Source organism: Conger conger, chromosome 1, assembly GCF_963514075.1.
Source record: "Conger conger chromosome 1, fConCon1.1, whole genome shotgun sequence".
NCBI lineage: Eukaryota > Metazoa > Chordata > Actinopteri > Anguilliformes > Congridae > Conger > Conger conger.
In genome coordinates, this window is record NC_083760.1 from 75,797,553 (window position 1) to 75,815,270 (window position 17,718).

Consider the following 17,718-nt stretch of genomic DNA (forward strand, 5'->3'; position numbering starts at 1 on the left):
CAGACATTTAAAGAGATGGTGCTATCAAATAACTTTCACGTACCTGCTAAGTTTGATAGAAGCCAGTGCTGGAGATAGGGCTGTAACTTCTGCAGGAGATTATGCCAGAGTCAAAGGGATGTGTGGTGTGGAAAAGGAAAAAGTCCACTCTCTTATATATGGCCTATTGGTTTAGTGCATGCATGAAACATACATACTACATAGGTACTGCCTGCATTAAACTTAAATAAAATGACGACTCATGAGAAGTTAATTTCTGCACAATACAATGGTTGTTTCTGCACGCCGTTGAAGGTCTTCATCATTGTATCAAGTTAGTTTGTGTGGGTGCATGTGAGAAGTCACGTGCACATACATAAAGAAAGTTTCAGCTTGCAGGTGAATAACATGTTCTGGTATGGGGCCTTCCAGGACCTGAGACTGTCTGACAAACCTAAACAGTTTCAAAAACCTATGGAATTAAGTCAGATACACACCGAGAAGTGAAGAGGTGATCAACAAATTGTGATGGGATGATAGAAGAATCTCATCTCCACCCCTGTCTCACGCTTCGCTCTTTTCTTCTAAGTTTATGAATGAGATGTTCCAGTAATTCTTCAGTGACAACTGACAGAATGTTACTGTAACAATTGAGACATTGTCCACATCTGATGGCTCACAGCTCATTCAAGAAGGCTTTTGAACAGAAGCGCTACCAGATCAAACACTTCGTTACTCACTCAAGACTACCACATGGTATTCAAAACCAATAATAAAGTTGGTATGAATGAGTAAAAGTATGATTCACTGTTTTGTTCCCAGTGAGGCTGTCTGTCTACAACAAAGAATTGTACACGTATGTACATTCTCATAGTTGGTTTCCCCTGACTTGTATGTAAAATTGTTTCCTTGATTGAAATGAACCCTGCACGTGTAATCAGAACTGTAAATTGTGCTGGCACAAACTAGCGTCTCAATTTTATATTATTGTAATGCAATGAACATTAATAATGGATGATGGCTACATTCCCATGCAACACTGGTACTTATTTAATATGAAGGTAAAGAGATCAAATTGCAGTTATTTTGAAACTGCAAACCCACAGGTGTGAATTGACAGATGTGCACTCTTGATCGTGCTTTGAGTCTGGGCCGGCTGGTGTGGTTTTTAGTGTCTCATGCTGTCTGCGCCTCTGTGGTAACCTGCTGTGAATATCCATACTCATGGAGGCCCCTCATATCTAGTTGTGAGGTGAGGGTATTTAGGACACCCGTAGAGGCCTACAGATGGCTGATGCAGAGGAACAGCTCAAGATAGGCTTTGGTGATAGCGGTTTGGAGAAGAGAAGGGGGTGTGCCAATTTCACGCCATGCTTTTTATATTAAAGCTGCATGTGGAGATTAGCAAACGCTTGGGATCATCCCTCAAATTCAGATCCACTTATGGCCAAGTTTGAGCATCTGGGGAATGGGGGGGGGGGGGGGGAAATCTCATCTTCCTTTCATTCCATTGGCGTTAGCCTTTGGGTCTTGTTAAGGACACATACATGCAACAAGCTCATCATTTCATTGTAGGTTTATGATGTCCTTTTCAATGTAAGAATCCTGCTTCTACCACCAAAACCAATGATGGTATATGTGGCCAGGAATCTATAGCACCCAGTTCCAATTGGAGGTCCAATGCTACACCTGTGGTAGTAACCCACATTGGGTTGGAACAGGGGTTTTTTGGCTATAAAATTGTACTTGTTTAAAAAAAACTTTAAAAAGATAGATTATTTTTTTGCTCATCTTTATCAAGGCTGCAAATAATTATGGAGCGCATGCTATATACTTATTGACAGAGGCTCAAAAAAGGGGGAATGCTTGCATTGGGAGACCCTGAAAGATCTAATAAGAACCCTGCTTATTACCTTTTTTCTTTGAGGTGGCATGCTTCTTTAATTTGGCAGGGGTGCGCTACATTTGTCTGCCAAATAAATATGATGGCATGATAAAAGCATGGTATTGAGCAATAATATTAGGCCTAATGCTTTTTTATACGGAAGAATATGTTCCAATGTTTAAATGCCATTAAAACATTTTAAATTAACAATACTTTAATTTGACTTGTGAAATTAGCTAGATAAATGTATCTCAGACATTTGAATGGGAAAAAAGTAACTTTCCAATATCACTGCTTTGCAAATAATACACCAGACAAGGCTAAGTTCCATAACAGGATTTAAATAATCAGGGGAAAATAATTTTGAAAAGAAATCTGACGTACATTTATTAGTCAACAGACTACATTTTGGTGGAATCTCAGCAAATGGCTATACTGCCCAGTTTCAATTTAATTTCTGGAGATAGATGAATATCATTGTTGGACACTAGAATTATCTTCCATTGTGTTTTTGTTGTGTATAACATCACAGTATTCTGGCACATGCCTTCCCATATGTTAAAATCGAATGGTGTATGGTACGTATGGGAGACTTCTCACCTAAAATGTGCATTAGAAAAAATGTACATTTCTACCTAAAGCTGTTTATTGAGTAGTAAGCACAGACATTTTAATAGCTCAGCATTTCTGGCACAAACATAAAGGAACATAGATATCGATACTGAGATAGGCAACAATTCCTATGGATACTTTTTCAATGGAAAACCCATGCTAATTACCTTCTGTTGTTGTTGCACTTTAGGAAAGATGTCAAAATCAGTTACTCTTTCAAGTTCAGAGGAAACCACAAGGTAAGCATGTATCCCCGATTAACAGACAACAAAAAAGAAACTCTAGACAGTCACACAGGACGGTTTCAGATCTTTAGACAAAATGTAATATTAGAAAAAGGGAATCTGTTAAACACAAATCACATTTTTATAACACTACTGTTTTTTAATTTTTTTTTTTTTTTTTTTAAATAAACTTAATTTATTTAATTAAAAAATCACCCCTGTTAAAATGTAATTGATCTTAGAAACTGGTTGCACGAATTTATTAGCAATAACTGCAGTAGAACAGTTCATATAACACTGTATATCCAATGCTGACACCAAGGAGCTGTTTTTTTCTTTAAGTGTAACATTTCCTGTGGAGAGCCAGGCCCAGGTTTGGAGGTACTTGGACTGTTTGAAAACACAAGAAAAAGTATGTCATTAAGGTACATTTAAACTATATTTAAAGTGAACACATAACACAAAACATAACTCTTAAGGATGGGGTTTTTTTTGAGTCATTTATTAATTCATTATTTGAGTTCTGTCTCTGTTGACATCTTCTCACTTCGTAGTTGTTTGATTAATGTACTGATTCATTTAAACTGACTAACAAATGATGAGGCCACTGTAAGTCACCTCTAAAGAAAAAACAGAACATTCTCATTCAATTGGTCAATAGGGGGAAATGTTCCCATTTATCGAGCTGTGGCGTAAAGAGCCAAAGTCTAACAACCCTGTATCTCACGATCTCACCCCGGTTCTAAGAAATCCACACGAAAAGTATCTACGTTCCCCTGCGTGCTCGAGTGCATCTGCAGTGGATTACATCTGTCTAGGAAGTACTAGTGAGCCGTCAAATTTCTAACAGAATGCTGCTAAAATGGTTAGAAAGTAATTTAGAAGTAAACGCAACAGCACACGGCAAATGTTTTGTGAGAAATTGACTCGCGGCAAATCGGTGTAGAAAACTGTCTTTTACACCGAAATTAAATTTGTGTTTTGCTGTTGATTACATAACAGTGAGCTCGAGCCGACGGGAATATTAACCCCGGACTGTCCACTTCAACTCGGAATGAACCCTGTCTGCTAATAAATATCAGCTCATACAGAAATCTTAAGAACAGAAATTCTGTCATTTTTGTAGACCCAATCAGTCAACACTAGCCAGTAGTTAGAGCTCTTGTTATCATAGGCTATGTATTGGTTTATTGAACTGGTACTCTGTGTAAATATAGCCTACCGATTGAATAAAAGTAAAACAACTTTTGGGTAATAGGCTACGTTTTCATTAGTTTCTGTGAAATATGCATACTTTCTACTATCCTCGGCCAAATTTACAATATTATAGCAGCCTGATTATTGGTAGTTATTGTGTCCCGTGTATGCACGCTCAATCTCGAATTTATTTCATTAAAAACTGTTTTAAACGCGAAACTACCGATATTGCACAATTGCATGAATTTTAGACTAAGAAAGTTTCTGGATGAGCAGAAACGCTTGTAAAGTCCATTGCTCTGCCGTCAGCTATTCTGCGATCAGCTACTTCTCCCTCCCTTAGAATTGATCCTGGAGTCCAACTTACTTTAGCCGAAGGAAAGGGGGAGACGAAGAGGGTGCCGGAGAGCTAAAGAGCGTGACAGAAATAATAATAAAACAACAAAACTAAAAAGTAAAAGCAATATTTTTAATATTAAGTTTGAAATGGCTGTAGCCTTATTAAAACGTTTGCGACGGCCGGGGCGCTAGTACATTAGTTCTGGATTGTAAAGATAAGTATTGCTTTCAAGCAAATACTTCTGAGAAGTTAACACTGGCCCACGTTAATGACTATTTAAATGTAGAAAATACACCTATATTATTTATCTAAAGCGATTGAGATATTCTCAGGGAGGTAGGCTTGAGTGGATAGTGTGGTAAGAGAAAAGTAATGGAAAATGACGACCCACAGTCACCGGACCCAACGAACAGCGACGCACCATGCAAGAAAGGTGAGAATTATTATTCTATTACTGTACTTTTCACTTGGATAAACAATAATAATAATTACAACAATAGTAGTAGTAGTAGTAGTAGTAGTAGTAGTAGTAGTAGTAGTAGTAATAATAATAATAATAATAATAATAATAATAATAATAATCGTTATTATAAATAATAGTAGCAGCAATAGTATTGTTATTCTTCATGGATACAACACTGTAATAATGCAATATTCATGCAAATTAGAGGGCCGTTGTACTAATGTATCTTACTATGTGTGTGTGTGTGTGTGTGTGTCTGTCTGTGTGTGTCTGTGTGTGTGGGCGCGCGCCCGTGTGTGTCTTTCTGACGCTTTCTGCATCTCAGACCTGTACTGGCAGAAATTGAGAGAAACGGTGACTAGTAGGCTATGATAAAAAATATTAAAACTTGTCCTCTTACAAAACACCATTAGGGTCGTCTTGTATGCCCTTCCTCGGTTTTCCACTTAAAGTTACATTGTAGTAGGCATTACGTGTGTAATGTTCCTAATGGGACCCATTATCATGCTGATTTAAATGCAATGCTGCTTATTATACGAATTATACGAATATTATAAATGTTAGTGTGAAACTTGAAGGGATTTGCCTGATTTCAAAAGTAATGTTGCAGAGATTTCTGCTCCTTTTCTTTTGCTAAAGGTCAGCTAATTATTATGCAATCAAGCTAAACCACCACTACACCTACACCAGCAACACTAGTCAACCATATTTACCAGTAAACATAGCCAGCCTCAGAAATCAATAACGACTGGGCTACCTTCCCTGGATTGATGCCAGACTGATATCAGATCAATATATTTATATTTTAGTGTACACATATATAATTTAGTTCAGAAAACCTCACAACTCACAGTGTTTGCATGACTACAGAACAACAGGCAGGAACTAGCTATTGCAAAAACAGATAGCTGCTTTGAATTTCAAATTTGAATTAAAAGAGTAATCCTTTTAGCTGTCAGGTTTTTTTTCTGTCTGGTTGCATATACCTGTCATGAAAGTAGACTATTTGGATAGTATTTCAAATACAGTTAGATTGAGGATATAAATTTGTGATCTTGTGCTGGCGTAGCATTAAGGATATCCAGTATTTTTTTCTGATATGCATAGGTAAAGCACAAATCCATCACACTTGAGCAAGGGAATTCATTAATTCATAATTGTCTTACTACTGCAAGAGATAGGCCTTACTGTTTTTCATAACATTTGCATTACCTACAAAGTTAGCTGTGCAAAGTTAAAAAAATTTAGGCTTTCATTATAATATGATTTAATGCAAAGTATTGTGGTACGGGTAAAAGTCATTCAGAATCATTGAATGTACTCATGTTATAATACAGTTTTTTTAAGGGTTACTTATAAACTAGCTGTTTTTGACAAATCAACTGTATATATTTCCTGAGTGAAGTTGAAAAAAAAAAAAAAACTGTTGTAGGCTAGTTTTCATGAAAGCCTTGTGGGCTTGTGACTGAGTGTGTGACTGTATATAAAAGTTCTGTATATTTTGGATTAAGATTGTTACAGTTGCCCATGTCTTACTGTAATTTGATTTACACTCGAATGTGCTGTTAACTGACTAAATGTGCAGTCAGTAGATATACAGGAACTGTAGCAGGAGTAACGCAGGCCTTTGTGTGCCCCACAGTGCCTCAACCAGAAGCTTATCTGTCCCCTCGGCCTTCTATCTGAAACTCTTTTTCTGCTTATCTACCCCTCTCCCCTCCTCTCCCTATAATTTCCCTCATACTGTCTTTCTTGGTTCAGCTTTGTTCATTCGTCTCTGTCTCGTATCTGTGACCTCCCTGTTGTCACATTCATATTCAGTTTTCACTGTGACGTCACATAATTGATTTTCTCAGTGGGTGCTCTTACACGTATTATTCCGTTATATGGCTGCATTTGTACTGAACCAATGCTTTTGAGTTTTCTCATGGGGAAGTGGTGCAGTAGTTATTGTAAGATTCACAGAAGCTCATTTCCATTCCCCTCTCTCTTCTTTTCCTTTAGCTTTTCACTTAAAATGTCCATAAAAACGGGTTTATTCTTCTCTTCTTTATCTTGTTCTGTATTTCATCTTTCTAACACAGTCTTTCAACCTCGTCCGCCTAAATATTAGTCCTTTTCCGTGACTCATTTCACTTTCTTTAATGCTTTATGTCGCAATGTCCCAGACTCCTCAATCACTTCTCATTATACAGAACATGACCATGTTTCTGTTTGTGTGTATGTGTGCCTGGGCACGCACCTCTGCTGCCTGTCTGTGTGTCTTTCACCAGTCACACTGCAGTAGGTTATGAGTAGACTTAATCTGGTCTAAGCTCTGGATTTGCAGTTTGTGTGTCTGTTTCTGGTCCAGCTCTATTTCGAGGGGGCAGATTTCAGACTCCAGGTGCCCTGACTTTGTACTGCCTCAGAAACACGAGCCCACACAGCACAGAGGACCTTAATGGAGCTGCCCAGCAATCCAGACCATCTGGGAGCCGGTGCAGTGTTTGGGGAAGAGGTGTGGAAGTGTGTGCTACTGACCAAGGGGAAGAGCAGGGGATGGGAGCAAGGGGGGGGGGGGGTTAATTTCAAAGAGCGTCATTAGAGGGATTGAGTATGGGACAGCCTGTACTGAATGCTGCTTTGATCAAACAAGACAACAGCAGCATTTGTGTGAGTGTGTGGTGGTGTGCTTTTGCCGTGTCCCATGGCTGAGAGACACGGACCGCCGACTGTACGTCTGAAACCGTGATTGGAGCAGCGGCCCGTGCTTTACGTGGAATCCCCGAACAAAGTGAACGAGTGGGCGAGTGTGTGAATGGAGTGATGTCAGCGCAGGCCGATCGACTGGACGGTGTCCACAGAGAGTGTGTTTTGGCACAGAGCGGTAAGAGAGGGTTTTGGCACAGCGCATCCAGATAGACTAATCTGACACACCAAGCAGAGCTGGCAGTGCTCAGCAGGCTGCTTACATCACTGCCCTCCCGTCCAATCACACACGCACACTGATCTGGCAGCACACACTGACCCTGCTTCACACACCATCACTCGATAGCGCTGTTCTCCGGCTGTGCTAATACCGCAGGCGGTGGAAAGCCCTTTTGGGAATTTTGAGAATACTGTATGTAAAACACTTGTTAAATAAACATATTATTATTACCGCTGTTGTCTCAATCGCTTAGCCCGTCCCTCCTGTGTATTTAGTAGTAACGTAATAGGGCCGTATGGGCTGCCTTGTCATTCTACCTGTCAGGTGCTATTGTGCTCCCATAAAGTTTCACTCTCACTGAAAACTTTAAATTTCAATGGCTTTTCTCTGTATTTACAGACTTCAGAGGTACAGTCCCTTACCCTCACTCTCTCTCTCTCTCTCTCTTTTTGTAATGGTATGACAGTTCTCTGGCATTGCCACACAGTATGCACCAATACCCAATTCAAGCTTGCTAATACTGGAGTTGAGACTGGAGTTAAAAAATGGTCAGTAAATAGACAAATGGAACTATTGTAAGACACTCAACGGGAGTATTAAACGACACTTTGAAAGAGCAAGTGATTGCTAAATACAGTTATTCATTAATGAGGAGAGGTGTGTACAGGCCATGCAAGGATTTCTGACAGGCATTTTCATTGGGCTGCTTGTGTTGCTGCAGGGGACCTTGCAGCCTTGCTGTTATGTAACAGTCTCTCAGCATAGTTGAGGACAGATGCCACCTCATTGGCTGACTGTGACATCATTGCAGGGGTGTGTGTATGTCAATGTGCTTTTATGTCACTGTGTGCAGAGTGCATACTAATTCCTTTTATGTCAGCATTTGTATGATTTTTTTAATGTGAACATTTGACATTTTTCATGTGCAACTACTTTGTTATCAGCTAGTTTGCAAGTGATCAGACACAAGTGTTTGGTTGAGTGCTTGTCTATCAGTATTTGCACTGCATGTCTATGGCAGTTAGTGCACAAGTGTCACTATGAGTATGTGGGAGAAGTTGATAACGTCTCTGCCTGCGTCAGTGCACTGAGAATCTCCATCTCTTTGTGCATCTGTGTCCGTGTCTTATGCCTGAGTGTGTGTGTATGTTTTAGTATGTGTGTCAGTGTGGTTATGTTGTTGCACTAATAGATACAGGAAAAAAAAAACACCACTGATGAGAAAGGGGAAAATAGATAGAAGCACCTGCTATGTGGTCTTGACACATGTTTACCAACTCAGCTTTGGCAGCACACAGGTACACAGCGAGAGAGGAGACGTGATAGAACAGAGAAAGATGGAGGGGCGGGTAACACCAGTTTGGTCATCTAGAAGCTGTTTTTTTTTTTTACTTTATTTAACCATTTTATTGAGATTAAAAATCTATTTTTCAAGAGAGGCTTGGCCAAGACAGGCAGCAGCACAAATTTCACTAACAAGCATAAATACAATAGTTCAACTAGGTAAAGGCAATTTAGAATATAACTATCGAGGGGGAAAAAATAGGCATAGACATAGACCATTGAGTTCGCCTGTAAATCCCTCATATGGGATCTGAAGGCATCTAATGAGACCTGCTCCTTACGTTTTAGGTCCTTTTGTAACAGGAGCAGAATACCTAGATGCCCTTTTTCCAAATTCCGTATGGGCATTCTTTGCAAACTCTGGAGAATAATCTGCGTGAAAAACCCAGGAGATCCACAGTTTCTGTGATATTCTGGCACCAACAATCATTCCACGATCAAAGTCACTTAGATCAAATTGTTTCTCCATTCTGATGGCTGATGTGAACATTAACTGAAGCTCCTGACCTGTATCTACACGATTGTATGCATTGCACTGCTGCCACACAATTGGCTGATTAATCACATGAATAAGTAGGTGTAATAAAGTAAAAGTTTTCCAAATGAAGTGGTCGGCAAGTATAAATGTGTACAAAGGAAGAAGACTGAGAATTGCTTCATAAATAAGGATATACCAATACATAAGTCTACGGGTGGCCAGTGCCAGCCAACCAGCCGGATCATACAAGGTACAATGGTGAATACAATTTTGAATGAATCTCAACGCACAATGATTGAACAGTGTTGATCGCATGGAGGCACTGAGAGGATGCATGTACAAAACACCATAATTGAGCACAGGCAAAAAGGTTGCAAAAGTCTAAAACTTTATGTCAGTTTCTGAAATAAAAACCCAATTTCAGCTTCAGTTTCTTTACAAGGTGCTAAATATGTGGTTTAAAGGAGAGGCAGTCATCAATTAAGATACCTAGAGACTATGAGGAAACAACCTCAATCTCTTTGCCCTGAATCGTAACAATGGTAGGTTCACTGGATTTTTTCTTGAATTGGTAAACATATGTTTTGCTTTTCTGAAAGGCTTTGAAAAGATTTGCAGCACAACAGTAAATAACAGTATCATCAGCATAGAAATGAAGAGTAGCATTTGACACGTTATGACCCAAACTATTTATATAAATAGTAAATAAGATGGGACCAGAACTGAGACCTGGGGCACACCTTACAGACAGATAGCACACCTGAAGTGAGACCATCAAATCGAGTGTGTGTCCATATGCATTGCTGATAAAATAAATGTGTCAATTTTAACTACCCCATTCAAGCTTGCTAGTGCTGGATTAATAAAGACCCCACAGTGTGTGGATTGCCATCTCCTGGATTGACACATTCATTGAAATATCATGCACCTGTGGGATGCACATTTGCAAATATTCCTATTTAAATGTAGATTTCACCCTGCTATCTATTTGTTTTATTTTATATTTGCTCATGAACAGCATACAATCTACAGTAAGAAAATGTAGTTTTGTAAAGAAAACAGCAATGTAAGGTAAACACTGCTGTATACATTAAAAATGAATTAAACAGTTATTAAGCACTTTACTTAATTTGACAATGTATTACTATAGGCCAAAACACAGTATTGGCTTTTTATAATTCAGCAAGAAGTTTTCAACTCTGCTTCTCTAATGTGAGAAGCAAAACCGAAAATCCCTCCCACCGGTCTTTACCTCTGTGTGCACTCGAGGTGTGAGACTAATCTACTAATGTATCTGCGTTTGTGTGCATCTGTCCGGACTCTGCATCGCCCAGATGAATCTCCCGTTTCGGTGACACATCTACTGGGACTGGTTCACAGGCCTGTTTCTGTGCATTAAAGAGGGGCAGGGTTGATTGTGGAGAACTCAAGCTACAGCACCTACAGTGGGGTTGTTATGGGCGATTTGATTCTATTTTATTGTCGGATTTCTCTGATACCTGTCTTGTATGCTCCGTGTCACATACAGGTAGACTCACGTTGGTACAGTAAAATAAAACGTATGCTTGCTTTACATTTTTCCCAGGACTCCTCAGCTTAACTGGCAGCAGGCTAATCACAGGAGATTGGCTCCTGTAGTAGTCCATGCATTTCTATACTCTTTGGCTTCATCTTATTTGGCGAAGCAGTGTGCAATTAATTAACATAAGTTTCATTAATTAGCAAATGTTTTGAATAATAAAATAGCAGATTGCCATTGCAGTATGTTTTCATAGTGGGGGTTGAGAGTACTGAATTCACTCTGTGGCTGTGTGATAGGCTAGATCAGAGAGAGCCTTAGATGCAGAGACTGTCAAAAAAGACAGCTGCTCTATCCCCATGCAATTAATCACAAATCACTACATTTAAGCAAGCGTTTTATATCAGTTTTTACATTTGCTTAAATATATTTCACTTACTATTAGTTATATTTGATGGGATAATTATGAGATATAATGAAACTCATCAACAGGGAAAAACCTCTAATGGGGCCAGTTGACTTTTTGTGTGCCTTGTGTGTCTTTGTATGTGTCGGTGTCTGTCACTGGGCGTGTGTGTTTCCGTATGCTTCTCCTGTGCGTTCCGCCAAACAAGCAAAAAGGTATTTTATGAGAAGAAAAAAAAAAACCCCACACAGGTCTTCAAAGGTGAAGACAAAGGGGAGAGAGATTTCTGCTTCACCCCACTGATGCTTATCTTTTTGATCTTTTCTTTCTAGACACGCAAATTGCACTAAAAATAAATATCGGAAACAACCCCACCACCCAATCATGATCCAGTTTTAACTTTCTCAAACATGTGGTCAGGCAGGGGTCTCATTGCACCATCAGAAGCACCCCCGCCCATTCATTCCTGTGTGGGTGTAGTAATAGTTCACTTCAGTATGTTCTCAACACATTTAATTCATTGGTTCTGCTGAAGATTCTGTTGATAGTGGAAGCTAGGGAGGTCAATCGCTCATTTTAATCAATCATTTTTTCATAGGGATGATGCCATTTTATGTGTGAATATCTGATTGCGTATGCGTGTCAGACACAGTATCATAACTATATTTTATCTGTATAGATAGCAAATTTGTATATGAACACATGAAATAGGGCTGAAGATTCTTAGGGTCCCTGTATACAGACTCAAAGCTGGAGATTATTGGGGCCCCTGTACACTGGCTCAGATGGAGATTATTGGGGCCCATGTACACTGGCTCAGATGGAGATTATTGGGGCCCATGTACACTGGCTCAGAGTGGAGATTATTGGGGCCCATGTACACTGGCTCAGAGTGGAGATTATTGGGGCCCATGTACACAGGCTCAGAGAGGAGATTATTGGGGCCCATGTACACAGGCTCAGTGATGAAGATTCCTGGGGCCCATGTACACAGGGCTGAATTTTCTTCGGCTCTTGCTTTGGCAGGCAGAAACAAAGAAATGTGATGTAATAATGCTGCGCAGTGGGATGAAAGGGGTTTGGCATGCTGACATGGACATGCAGTGCATCCGTCCTCAACTTCCCCTTCACTGCACTTATAACACACACACACACACACACATACACACACATATACACTCACAGAAACGCACACACATGCAGGGTCACTGTGCAGACTACCTCACAGAGGGGAGAAGGGGCCTGCAGTGGCACTACAGCCAGATCTGCCAAAACCACTAAATACCCACTAATCCACAGAATTAGGGTAAGATTAGTGCCCGCAAACTGTATGGATTTTGCACATTCCTCATCTGGGACTGCTGAGATGTATGAAGCCAGTACTCCTGTCACACAGACACAGTATGGAGGCAGTACTCCTGTCACACAGACACAGTATCGAGGCAGTACTCCTGTCATACAGACACAGTATGGAGGCAGTACTCCTGTCACACAGACACAGTATGGAGGCAGTACTCCTGTCATACAGACACAGTATGGAGGCAGTACTCCTGTCATACAGACACAGTATGAAGCCAGTACTCCTGTCATACAGACACAGTATGAAGCCAGTACTCCTGTTATACAGACACAGTATGAAGCCAGTAGTCCTGTCATACAGAAACAGTATGGAGGCAGTTTGTACAGTGAACTGGCCAGCAGGTGGTACAGTAACCAGGGAGAGGAGAGACTAGAGCTTAGAGATGCAGAGGAGTGTAAGAATCCTCGACTTAAAGCACTGGAGCTTTGATTGGATTTCTTTTTAGTCAGAGGGGAAAAAAAACAAGTGTTTTGCCCGTCCCTCCATGAGTACTTTACCAGACTTGCTGAAGTGTGAGTTCAAAGCGCTTTTACTTCTTTTGTGTGGTAATGGTGTTTCCACAGTACACCCGTCAGCATTGTGCAGGGCGTGACAGTGTATGGCATGGGAGTGTGTGAACGGACTCTCATGTGAACTGTTCTCTCTCACAGGAAATGCAGCGCCTAAGAAGACCCACTTGAGTAAGTACAGCCATAGTCTGCTTGCCTTCATCGTGGTGTGAACACTGTGCTGATTACGGTATTGTGATTTTGTTGCTCCAGACATTGCTTTAGCTATAAATATCAAAGAACACACACCCAATGAGGTGTAGACAGTGGAATAAAATCTCAAAAGTAAAGGGAAAAAGTTGCACACTCACTGTCTATATGGCGCTATTCATTTTATCGCCTCTGTTTTGGCAAAGCTTTCATCAGGGTAAATAAATAAATCATGGTATTACTTTTATTAGACTTATTTGTTTTTACTTAGGGCGGCACAGATGGTGCAGTGGGTAGCACTGTCGCCTCACAGCAAGGAGGTCCTGGGTTCGAATCCCGGATGCCCGGGGCCTCTCTGTGTGGAGTTTGCATGTTCTCCCCGTGTTTGCGTGGGTTTCCTCCGGGTACTCCGGTTTCCTCCCACAGTCCAAAGACATGCAGGTTAGGCTGATTGGAAAGTCTCAATTGCCCGTGGGTATGAGTGTGTGAGTGAATGGTGTGTGTGCCCTGTGATGGACTGGCGACCTGTCCAGGGTATATTCCTGCCTTTCGCCCAATGTATGCTGGGATAGGCTCCAGCCCCCCTGCAACCCTGATCAGGATAAGTGGGTTAAGATAATGGATGGATGGATGTTATGTACTTATTGGTCTTCTGCTACTGTAGCCTATCCACTTCAAGGTTTAACATGTTGAGTGTTCACAGATGCTCTCCTGCATACCACTGTTGTAACGCTGTTGTATTTGATTTACTGTCACCTTCCTGTCAGCTTTGACCAGTCTGTCCATTTTCCTCTGACCTCTCTCCTTAACAAGGTGTCTTCACCCACAAAACTGCCATGCACTGGATATTTTTGTTTTTTTGCACCATTTTTGTAAACTCTAGAGACTGTTGCGTGTGAAAATCCCAGGAGATCAACCGTTTCTGAGATACTCAAAACACAGTGCCTGGCACCAACAATCATTCCACGGTCAAAGTCACTTGGATCACATTTCTTCCCCATTGTGATGTTTTATCTGAATAACAAATAAACCTCTTGCCCATGTGTCCATGCTTTTATACACCGACTTGCTGCTACATGATTGGCTGATTAGATATTTGCATTAACAAGCTATAATAACATTCCTTATGGTGATTTTGCATTTCAGGTATGCTGTTATGAGTTATGAGACAATTTCATTTCATGCTGCATTTTCTTATATATATATATATATATAATTTTATTCCTGTAATATGCTTTGTCGTCAGCGATTCATTGCTTCATTTTAAGGATACACAGGGGGAGATAAGGGTATTTTTGTATCAGGTCTGAGAAAACGTGGCTGTGAGTATCGGTATTTAAATCAGTGGTGAGCCCCCAGTGTGGGTGGGGTTGGCCATAGCTCCTTCTGAGCTGTTAGGTCCTCTCTCTCCGTTACCCTCTGCTTACTCCCTGCCTGAATGAAGCAAAAACTGTTGAGTGGCCTCTCTGCTCTCATTTTCTCTCAAAAATGAGAGAGATATACTGTACAATGCCACCAAACACAAACTTGATATTTTAAGAAAAATAGAATACATTTGTGCTCCCCTTACGTGTGTGTGTGTGTGTGCATGCACATGTGTGTGTGTCTGTGTGTGTGTGTGTGTGTGTGTGCAGGCACATGTGTGTGTGTGTGTGTGTGCGCACGCACATGTGTGTGTGTCTGTGTGTGTGTGCATGTGTATGTGTTTTTGCATACTGACATTGAGTGTGGTTAAAACAGGACGCATGTATGTGTTAACGTATGCACCTGTGATGTTTTGGAGGTTTCTTCGTGTAAATTTCATCGATGCCATCAAACAAATAGTTATCTTCTTGCAGCTGTTTCCGTGTCTATTTTCTACCTATTCAAGTTTTTCTCTGTGGATGAATGTGTAGATAAACTCTTAACCCATCTGAGCTCACTCACATAAGTGTATGTGCCCAGTGAGGGAGGCAAATACAATTATTTCTGTGCAAATTGTACTTCCATTATTTATGTGCTGGAGGTGATTGCAAAAATACTTCAGAATAATGATTAGCACTGTTGCTGGCTGTACCTTTATTGTAATTTAATGTATTCATATTACACACTATTGCAGTATGGTGGAACTACATTTTGTACTCATTACTTACTTTATTACTTTACTGTGAAATGACATTGCTTTCCCTTCACATTCCAGCTATTGGCTATTGATAACGTCAATCGATACTGTGGGTGTGGCCTGCATCCCAGCTGTGGGAGAGAATAATACGAGAGAAGGATGTATGGCCGCTGCAGTAGAGCCATGCAGCGCTGCTGAAGGAAAACAGACACAACGTGGGGAAGATGGGGACAGACAGGTGCTAGATTGGTTATCTGTGGTTTCTCTCAAGCGTGCATATTCAGGTGCTAAAACAGAAGGGAAAAGGAAATAGAGGCAGAGAAGGGGGCGAGTTTAGGATGAAAAAGCCACTGAGTTGTGTGTGTGTGTGTGTGTGTGCACGCGCGCGTGTGTGTGTGCGTGTGTGTGCGCGCATGTGTGTGTGTGCGTGTGTGTGTGTGTGTGTGTGTGTGTGTGTGTGTGTGTGTGCATGTGTGTGTGTGTGCGCGCGTGTGTGTGTGTGTGTGCGCATGTGTGTGTGTGTGTGCATGTGTGTGTGTGTGTGTGTGTGTGTGTGTGTGTGTGTGTGTGTGCACGCGCGCGCGCGTGTGTGTGTGCGCATGTGTACCCGTGCAGTTAGGGACAGGCCCACTCACTCTGATGTTGAGATCTACAGAGCAGTGAGGTAGACACAGACAAGCGAAACAGGCACCTGAACCTCTTGACAGAGGTTTCAGTCAGAACAATCACTGTTTTTGTGAAAGAGACAGAAGGTTAAGTATAAGAAAATACAGAGAATCTAGAGATCAAGTGTACAAAGGAAAAGTCAAGAAGACCAGAAGAAATTAAAGTGAAGAGATGAGAGGTAGGCTTTTTGGATTGCTGCAATGTATACTGTTCAGTTATTTCATAACATTATACTTATACTTTTGCTTTATGACTTCACTGCACAGTACGTTTGCACAGCTGAAGCAAACCAGCTGTAAAATGTCAATGCAAGGCTTCAGTTCTCCCGAAGCAACTTGTTAATGAAATTATCTGATCTTAATTTATCTCATAATCAGTTCAACATCCTTAGCACTGCCCCCTCAGAGTCTTTGTTGCTGGGGCTGATAACAGACTTTGCTGTCAAATAAAAGCTAAAAGTAATTCATAATCTCAAAAATGATGGCATTGATCTGTCCCCATCCCACCCTAAATACCTTCCACCTTTAAAAATAGAATCTATTACATCCAATCAAGCTACTTTGTCTGATAGGGCTTGTGTTTGTCTGTAGTTCCAGATATACTAATTCTAAACAAACACGAAAAATACAAAAATAGCCCCAGGATATAAAAGCCACATAAAATGTGTACATACATTCTAAAATTGAGATAATTGTTTTTTGAGTTTGTTATCTTAGGAGGTGGAAATACAGCAGGAAATACAAAAGGAAATTTAAGAATATTTGGTAGATTTGTTGGCTGGGACTGAATGTCTCCCGAACTTCCAGGTTTGCTTCATACTCTCACTCAAAGTTAGATTTCTCCCTAATAAAACTATTTGCATTGTTGTTGCATGTCCACAGTACTTTCACTTGCATTGAATATTGGGTACCGGAAGTCCAACCACTTCTATGATATAGTATAGATGTAGTTTTTTTTCTATTATAATTTTCCCGTTTTGACTTTGGTGTCCTCAGCTTTCTTATTACAGAATCTGTGTTGCAATTTCTGTAATAAGAAAGCTGTATAAGTATAGGTTACAGTAGATGTTATTCTAGTCATTATTATTATAGTTATTCTAGTTTTTAAAATATTTTACATTTGTGGAAGTTAATGATATTTCATTTTATTCAACTTAAGCTAATTGAAGTAATAGGATATTGTATATTCATAGTGAAAAGTGCTACCATAGTGTGATCTCTTTCTATGAGTAAATATTATGTCAAAATCAGTAATTAGTAATGTAATTTAAATATGTTTGATTTTGGTTTGGGTTGTTCAGTATTTAGCGTCAGCTCATTGGGATAAGTCACTTTTTCAGCTCTGATGTACACCTCTCATCTTTGTGGTAAAGGTCTCTATTTTGAGATGACTCTATATTTTTCATTTTTTCCTTTTTCAACACTTTCAAAACCTGTATCAAAAAAAAAAAAAAAAAATTCCACCTGTGTCACCCCACATCACTCGCTTGCAAAAACCACGGAGTCAAGCGTTTTTTTAAGGCATATTCGTGTACA

General features: G+C 40.2%; 1 protein-coding gene across 2 annotated transcripts in view; it reads left to right on the plus strand.

The window, feature by feature from the left end:
- Nucleotides 1-4,274: 4,274 nt before the first annotated feature.
- The window catches only part of rorc (RAR-related orphan receptor C), a 32,107-nt gene continuing 18,663 nt past the window's right edge, over nt 4,275-17,718 (plus strand). The window contains exons 1-2 of one of the 2 annotated variants that reach the window (XM_061261699.1): nt 4,275-4,670; nt 13,369-13,398. In XM_061261699.1, coding sequence (XP_061117683.1) covers nt 4,610-4,670; nt 13,369-13,398 — 91 coding nt within the window. In that variant the 5' untranslated portion in view covers nt 4,275-4,609. Of the gene's footprint in view, nt 4,671-7,285; nt 7,570-13,368; nt 13,399-17,718 lie in introns of those variants that run through there. The other variant, XM_061261707.1, reaches the window with a different exon arrangement.